The 8,304-nt window shown below is 46.6% G+C and overlaps 1 protein-coding gene across 4 annotated transcripts in view; it reads right to left on the reverse strand.

Moving 5' to 3' along the window:
• MECOM (MDS1 and EVI1 complex locus) overlaps positions 1-7,510 on the reverse strand; it is a 36,872-nt gene extending 29,362 nt beyond the window's left edge. For 2 of the 4 annotated variants that reach the window (XM_009582083.1, XM_009582081.1), the window contains exons 1-4: positions 7,411-7,510; positions 4,951-5,167; positions 1,559-1,706; positions 351-504 (exon numbers count right to left, since the gene is read on the reverse strand). In XM_009582083.1, coding sequence (XP_009580378.1) covers positions 351-504; positions 1,559-1,706; positions 4,951-5,167; positions 7,411-7,459 — 568 coding nt within the window. In that variant the 5' untranslated portion in view covers positions 7,460-7,510. Of the gene's footprint in view, positions 1-350; positions 508-1,558; positions 1,707-4,950; positions 5,168-7,410 lie in introns of all 4 variants that reach the window. The other 2 variants (XM_009582080.1, XM_009582079.1) reach the window with 2 other exon arrangements.
• Between the last annotated feature and the right edge of the window lie 794 nt (positions 7,511-8,304).

The following is an 8,304-nucleotide window of genomic DNA, read 5'->3' on the forward strand; positions in this document are numbered from 1 at the left end:
CAGCTGGGCACGGTGAAAAGCAACGAGGCCGCGGCCGCCGAGGCTGGCACGGCTCCTTCCCGCTAAATCCCACTCCCCGCTTGCTCTTTGCATTTACGCGTGGAAAAATATCCCAGGGACAACAGGTACATTGATCCAGCATACAGTGTCTGCCTGAAAAGGAAAATCGTATGAAAACAGTGCTTTGCATCAGACTACGAATTACCCGGTACTCATTTAGTAACTCGCAGCCCCCGCGAAGCCAGCGGGAAATTCAAAGGGAGCAACACCACAACCTCCTGCTTCCTGATTACGCTGCTTTTCGCCAAAAGAAATAACACTTAACCAAAGACGTTTAGTTGAAGACTTACATATAAAAGGTTTGACACTGCTGTGGATGTGTTTATGCTGTTTGAGGCCTGAAGAAGTGGCAAAGGTTTTGCCGCACTCTGGACAAGCGTGAGCACGAGCCCCAACATGCTGGGAACGAATATGCCTCTGAAGGTTGCTGGGGTCCGTGAAAACCTGCTAGGAAATGAGTACTGATTAACCAAGAAACTTAACTGTGGAAGAAGCCAGTTATTACAAGTGTCTCTTAAAATTCAAACCTTGGAGCGATTTGGGAGTATTTAAGATTAAAAACGGCAGCTGCATCGCAGCCTCGCCTATGGGCATCAATGGGAGCTGAGCCTGCAGGATGGGGCCTCAGTTTCCCAGGATCAGCCAAGTATTCGGTGGATCTGTTAACCCCTTTGCAGCCGCTGCAGCAGATGCATTTGATCCTGCCATCAGAAATTGTGCTTTGGAGGTCAGGGACTTCACAGAAAACGAGTCAAAATGTGGTTGCTTGAAACCTCTAAGCATTACTGCAATAGAAATATTTTATAACGACAACTGAGTGCGTGACAGTGAGAAATCCCGCACGCAGTCCTAGCACCCAGGGCTTGGTTACATCGTATGAGTGTCAGCTCAATATAAAATTCCCATTATTGCAGCAAATCTACTTAAAAACGAGAAAGTCCTCATGCGAAAGGCCCAAGCTTTGGGAATCTGATAAAAAGCAAGGCAGAGCATCCCATCCTATACAAATGATCTACACAGCAAGCCCGGTGCTGGGAAGTGATAGAGATGCTCTGGAGATGAGCCAGTTGCGCTCACTTAGCGCAGCTGGGGCCCATCGCTATTTCTTAGTTTGATTTATATTGCAGTAGTGTCCTGAAGTTTCTGGTCCCAACGGCTGGCACACAGCCCGGGGAACCCATCCGCCCTGCATCTCCCCAGGGTTTATTGCCCCTCAGTGGTCCCCTTACACCCCACCAGTCCTCGCAAGGCACCGAGCCCTGAGCTCGGGGGTGCTCAGCATCCTGCATCAGTGCTCAGTTCAGACCCCATTTCCAAATCAAAGCGGGGTAGAAAAATAACATCTTCATAAAGTAGAAGTGTAAACCCTTGAGAAACCATCTGGAGCAGGGCAGAAGCCTTTCACCCTCCTGCATCCCAGCCCTGGGCATCCCCACTTCCATGCTCTCGCACATCCAGCGGCACGAGAAGCACCAGGCAGCCTACAAATTCACTGTACCTTGGCACAGTTTTCACACTCGTAGTGCTTCCCGCTGTCGTGCGACATTTGGTGACGTATCAAGTTGGACTTCCAGTTAAAAGCTTTAGGGCACTGGTCGCACTTGTACTCCCTCTCCTCATTGTGCGACAGCATGTGCTTCTCCAGGCTGTGGAAAGAGAAACAGGGCTCAGCGAGGTCCCGTGCACGCACGTGGGTTTATCAGCGGTTTGTAGGAAGAGGAAAGAGCAGAGCACCTAATTACAGCAAAAAAAATTTTAAAAAGCCCCAAAGGCCCAATCCTGACAGACCCAAATCCTTTGAGTAGCGGGCTCACCCCAGCCGGGAGGCAGAACATCCTCCTCCCTACCAGAATAACACATCCTCTCATGTTTTGCCAGGCCACTTGCAAATGCTCCAGGAGATGCTGCTGCCATCGCTCCCTAAGGAGATTATTTCATACACCTCTCGGTATTTCACTCTGGTAATTCTTCCCTGCAGTCTGAATTATTTCTGCCTTACGACTCTCCCTCTAAACACACCTTGGCTCCCACCACCTGACATAACTCCACTCCTTTGATGGGAGTCAATTTTTCTTACAGCAAGGAATAACTGCACTGGAGTAGGACAGGATGAGCATAAGAAGCCTCTAAATACGGTACACTACGATTGAAGTTATACTTGATTATTATTAACTGCATCCAATTGCGTAGCTGTTTATTCATTCATTTCTCAGTTTATTCAGTCTATTAGGAGGGTATTCAATCGCCACCTAATTTCTGTTGCACATCTTCGAAATCATTTGCATCTCTGAATTTTCTGAATTCCTGTTTTATTATTCATTTGTAGCAAATATATATTTTTAAACACCTGTATTGCTTGGTCACGTACATAGTCGTAACTCACACTATAGCTTGAGGAAGAATCACTATATAACATAAGAGCGGATTCACAGAAAAGCCACTGGAAACCGGGATTTTTAGCCCGGGATGCCAGACCAGATCAATCTTTCCTCACGTGAATCTCTCACTGGTCTCTGCTGAATCAGAGGACAAAACCTGCTGGGTTTACAGTCTCATTTGGGCTGGGCAGCCCAAATAGCAACCTCCATTCTCAGCCACAGGTAATGGAAATGTTTTCACCCTGCGGATGCTCTTTACTTCTACCCCTCTCAGTCTCCTTCCTTCGGGGGAAAAAAATAATTCTGGCTTCCCCTCCTAATACTTCTATAACAATTGACTCTCCATCATGCACTGGTAAACAAATTTGCCGTAAGACCTAGAGAAACTCTTGTCCCCAAGTCTGGCACCAGCTCCTGGATGCCTGCCGCGGCTACGTGATCTGCCACCAGCGCTGGGCAGTCCTGTCCCCCCAGATCTCCATCTTCCTGCTCAGCTCTTTCTCCATTTAATTACGCACACCCTCAAGCATGGCTCATTCGGGCCCTTTGTTTTATATAATCTGGATATAGCACACTTCGGTACTTTTTTGCTGTGAACTGTCTTTGTGGTGTATTAGCCTTTCAATAATTCAAGAGTTCGGAGAATGACTGCATTCCCTCTCATTTTTCACTCTTTCTCACAGTGCTGCCCATCTATTTATGATGACTCGTTCTTTGTTTTCTGCCCTTTCTCTTCAATATTTAATATTTTAAGCTAAATTTACATTTCCTCAATGATTCCCATATGTTAGATATCGTCCTCTGGTTCACAGGCAGAAAAGAACTTCAACACCGAATACCTCCCAACATGGAAAAATGTTACAGTCCAGACTCCTGCCTCGCCCACGCTGCTGCAACCCTTTTGACTCGATCCACCTACATCAGCCCTTTCGAATCAATCACTCAGATTGAAAATTAGACACGTGGAGCCGCATACTGCTCAACATCAGCCGGTGAACGAGACCTTCTGCCTGCACAAATTCCCACTCAGCGAGGTTGACCTAGTATAGAGGGAGCAACGTTTGGCACATCATGTTTTAATTTTGGGGTCGTTAATTTTGCGGAAGCATAAGGATCAGGTCATACGATACGCTGATCTGAGACCCCCTGCGTGATGCCGAGCCACCTCCGCTCCGTCAAGAGGAGCTAAGGAGCGCCTGTGTTTTGGGAGAGAGGGCTCCATCTTGCAGAACCGGCACCTGAAGCATCCAGGAGCAGTTGTCCAAAGGGGCTAACCCGGGCGTGCACAAACCCGTGCTAACCTCCGACAGACACCCCAACACCCTGAACCACGGACTTGTAAAGATTTCTATGAAAAATGTGAACCTACAAAACACTCTCAATTGACAAGTCAATATTTAAGGGGCATATGATTATTAAGCAACGCAAATAAATACACTGCTGTCCCCAAAAGGGCAGTTAATAGTCACTTAAGTTGTGCCCACACAACATGGAGAGGAAAGAAGACACCGTGGGAGTGTGGGAGCTGCGCTACAGACTCCGGCTGAAAGCAAGAGATACTGGCCCAGGTCTGCTGCTGCTATAAACCAGCTTGCTAAGAAATGCACCGCCTCATCACAGGGGAGGATCTGGCCCAGGATTTTGCTATTGAGATGTCTCAGCATTACTATCAAATGTTGGCTGAGGTCAACCCTCCCCCCGCTCCTGAAAGCATTAAGATGTGAATCCGTGAGCTGCAGAAGCTCCTGCGTACTCTCAGTACGTTTCAGTAATTTGCAAAATTTGCCGTAATCTGCACCGCAATACGGTACTTTAAGTAGCCACAAAAACTATAGTGACAGGAAATATGTAAATGATCTTCAGCATATAAAAGTCGTACTTTCTATTTACATTCTATGCATATTTCAGGTAGATATGCACACGGGTCTATCTGTTTAAACAGACAGATATAAGAAGAAGAGGAACCCCAGTGTTTCAAGACAGTACGGCTATAAATATATATTAACATATAGACACATATATATTAACATATAGACAGATATATATATAAACATCTAGAACCTGCCTCTAACTAGCATGGCTTGTTTGCAAAGATAAAACTGGTAACACCAGTGAACACCACTCGGAGATGTTCTAAGTTATTTCTACCTAAAAATAAGGAGCCCAGACCTCAGTTGATCGGAACTAGAATCACTCCTCTGATTTCACTGCAACCAGCCCAATTCACGCCAGCTAAAGGGCTGATTATCAGAAGATCCAGTTCTTAATTTAAGGTCCCCACCAAGGACTTCAAAGGACCCCACTACAAGGACCAAATTTCTGATTTATTGAGGCTCCATTGCTTTCTATGCCATAAAACATCAACCGGCACAGAAGTCTTATTCATCTTCATCTTTGGTTTGTATAGAAGATGAAGGCATCAGATTCTGCCCTGGTTGATGCCCTGCATGACCTGACTGAAGCCATTACAGAATTTGCCTCATTCAGTCTCGTTTTAAGCATCTACTCCTACCTTTGTAAGTCTGGGAAGACTTGATCACACTCTTTACACTCCTGGATTTCATGCACGTCCTGAAGGTCGTTCTCATTCTCGAGCTTTTTCTGGAAGTCCTCCTCCACCATGGAGAAGGCGGAGTGAGGTGTGCTGCAGGGGAACTTCTGGTGGTCTACAAGCTCAGCCTTGGACTCAAAGAGCTGGTCGCAGTCCTCGCAGCGATACTGGCGCTCCTCTGGAAGACAAAGGGGTTGGGCACAGGGAGACCGCATCAGTTTTCAGTCATTTTTAATTACCATCCCATCAGGAGTTCGATGACAGTGTGGTTAATAAATGGCTATTAAGTGAAAAAGAGAAGAACCTCAAAAGAAACAGGGATGCCTTAGAACACTTTACAATAAGGCTTTAATTCTACAATATATGACAGTGCAATACTACCTGTTAATTGCCTGGGACCGAAGAGGGATCCCTAATACCGGCTTAGGACAAAAGTCAGTGTGTTTATACACTATCCTAAATGGGGACATACAGGGTCTTACAGGGGATATCCAGTGGAGGCTGCCAGTCTCTGCCTTTCTGAATGAAGGAGACTGACTTAGACACAAACATCAGCATCTAAAACAGCCAAAAGGGTGTTTATAGAGTTTTTAAAAGTCTTTTCATTTCCATTAGAGTCATTTTGCATCACCCAACTCTGTTCAAAGTAAGCCAGAGACACATGAAGTTGGGGTAATGAAGACAGGAGGCCTTACTTTAAATTCCATAAAATCGGTCACAACGTGTTTCTTACTGAAAACAAGTGTAGAAGATCACTAGAGTGGCACTTTGGAGCGAATATTGCATTCCATTAATTAGTAATCCCTGCAAAATAATACATTAGCTGAAGAAAATCCCCAAAAGCAAACGTGGAGAAGAGCATCCCATGATACTTTTTTCTACTGGATTTTCTAGTGATGGTCTACACGAGGAGCCAGATGCCCTGGTTTGGTTCCAGCGTTACCTGCCCTGCAGATATAGATGCCCAGGGGCTCCGAGTCAGAAAGGCACTGAGGAGTCTGGCTGAAATCTCAAATGTATGTAGTTGGTTGCTACTTGACAACTGAGTTGATCCAGAGGAAGCATCACAGGGCTTTGCTGTCCGCTGTCCACGAGCAATACTTTAGCTGAGTCTGCTTCTAAATGGACCCTGTGGGACGTATTCCTGCGCGTGACTGCAGAGATTTCCTCTGGTGTCATTAACACAATAGCTACTTGACCATAGGGACTAGGCATGGAAAATACTGCGCTTGAAAAGGGGGACATCGTTAGCAATAACTGAACAAAGTTACCACTACGGAAAAAAACCCAAACACAAAACCAAATTACAATGAACGAATAATCCCCACCTTTTTCTCAAGAGAAGAAAAGACACTGCTCTAAATGTGCAGGCAGTTACAAAAAAGCACAGCCATGGGAAAACCCCTGTGTACAGTCCCTGAATCCTTGAGACTTTGTGAAATGCCTGCATTGGCATAAACTGCAACCTAATGGGCATCAAGCAGCCGTCCTACACCTCGTCCTGCTGCGGCTGTACAACCCACTGCCCAACGGGCAGCAGAGCAAAAGGAGCTTCTGGAGGTGGGGGACAAACCTGAGCAACAGCTCAGGAGTTTCAGAACCAGAATTTGTGCGTCGGATGAGTAACGAATGAGCGTGAGGAGGAAGAATGGCTCAAATGTTCTCCCAAGTGACAGCAATATTAACAACCTGAGATTTTCTCTTTTCAATATGACAGAATAACAGTTGTTTGGCTAAGCGACAAAAAAATAACCTATAATCAGGGTCCATACAGATCCTGCAGGAGCAGCACAGCCTAGAGATAAGGACATGGTCTCTTGTTCTCCTTTTGCAATATCCACAAAACAATTGAGTTTCAATCCTGAAGCCTTACTACTGCCCTCAGTTACATCTGCAGACCTCCGTTTCTGCCAGGGAGGTTTGAGTAAGTGAGGGTAAAACCTGAACGACATCAGGAGTTGCAGGGATGCAATGCTGAGAAATATCGACTGTGCAAACTAAAGCTCGCCAGATTAGCAGGTAGAAAATGCAACATCAAATGAAGCAACATTCAGTTATATTCAAATGCAACACCGAATGAAGCTACACTCCTGGTTGGACCAGGTTGGAGCGATGGAGTGATGAAAAAAATAAACAGAGAACCCCCAATGCCAGTGTTGGCATCGCTTTTGAGAGCAGACTCACCCTTCAAAGGGACCAAAGGAGCTGTGACAATATTAGACTAATTTATTCACTGAACAGCTTTCAGAGAAACGGGAGGGCAGAAGATAGACAAATACAACCACGGTCCAGCTCTCCTCCCTGGCTGCAGTGAAGCCATCCCAGATTTCAAAAGGATTCCAACAGAGGAGAAATCTCCCTAATTTTTTGCTTAATTTCAATGAAACTTTCTATTAGATTAGACAGTAAGAAGTGGCTAACCATGAATGTCCGGAGCCATTGTTTCATGTGAATAATCTTCACTCTTCATGAACAGTAAGAGCTCCTCTCCTGGTTCAATATCTGCTACCACTCTGTAGAATATCTGCAAAAAAAAAAAAAAGGAGAAAGCAATGTGACTACCACAACAGGCAAAAAGGCATAAACCACTGCTGGTGAGTATTACAGGATCAAACACGGCCAGACCCTGCCCCGGCATGGGTACTGGCCGCCGTTTGCTGGAGAGGTGCCGACTTCGACTATGGCAGGTCTGCTCCTTCCAACCCCAAAGCCCTTGGTGCTTTGGGCTCTGTGAGGATAAAAAGGACGATTGCTTTCAACAGCCTCCGCCGCAAAACGAGCTGCGTGATGACTGCAAACATCACCAGCCATTTGCGTGCTTAGTTATAGCAAACCCACGTACAAAGCAGCCATAAAACGCATCCCTGAGTGATCCATGTAAGGGAGGCAACTCCTGTTGCACCGGGAAAAGGTACCAAAGCGGACCTGAGAAGATGTTGCTGATCAAACCATAGGCATCCAACCCCCCGTTTCAACCACCTACGCAGTCCAGAAAGCTGGGAGGTGAGAGGCTTATACAAAGCAGCACGCCTGGTTATTCCTTAGCTTCAAACGGGAATCAAAGGAAAAATCAGTCCTGGATGAAGAAACACTGTGAGCAGCCAAAGCTGCTGGTGGTGACCCCGGCCGGTGGCACCTGGTCCCCTGTACAGGTGACATCAGGCTCCGGGCTCTGGGAGGGAGCCCGTCGGGAAGCAGGAGGCTGCGGCGGGGCGAAGGGGCCACGCTCCCTTGGGTCCGCGCACCCAGAGCAAGCGCACGCCGGCACCGTGGGGCTCTGCTGAAAGGAAATTCCCAAAATCCATCTGGCTGCTT

The sequence above is a fragment of the Fulmarus glacialis genome, unplaced genomic scaffold, assembly GCF_000690835.1.
Source record: "Fulmarus glacialis isolate BGI_N327 unplaced genomic scaffold, ASM69083v1 scaffold25647, whole genome shotgun sequence".
Taxonomy (NCBI): Eukaryota; Metazoa; Chordata; class Aves; order Procellariiformes; family Procellariidae; genus Fulmarus; species Fulmarus glacialis.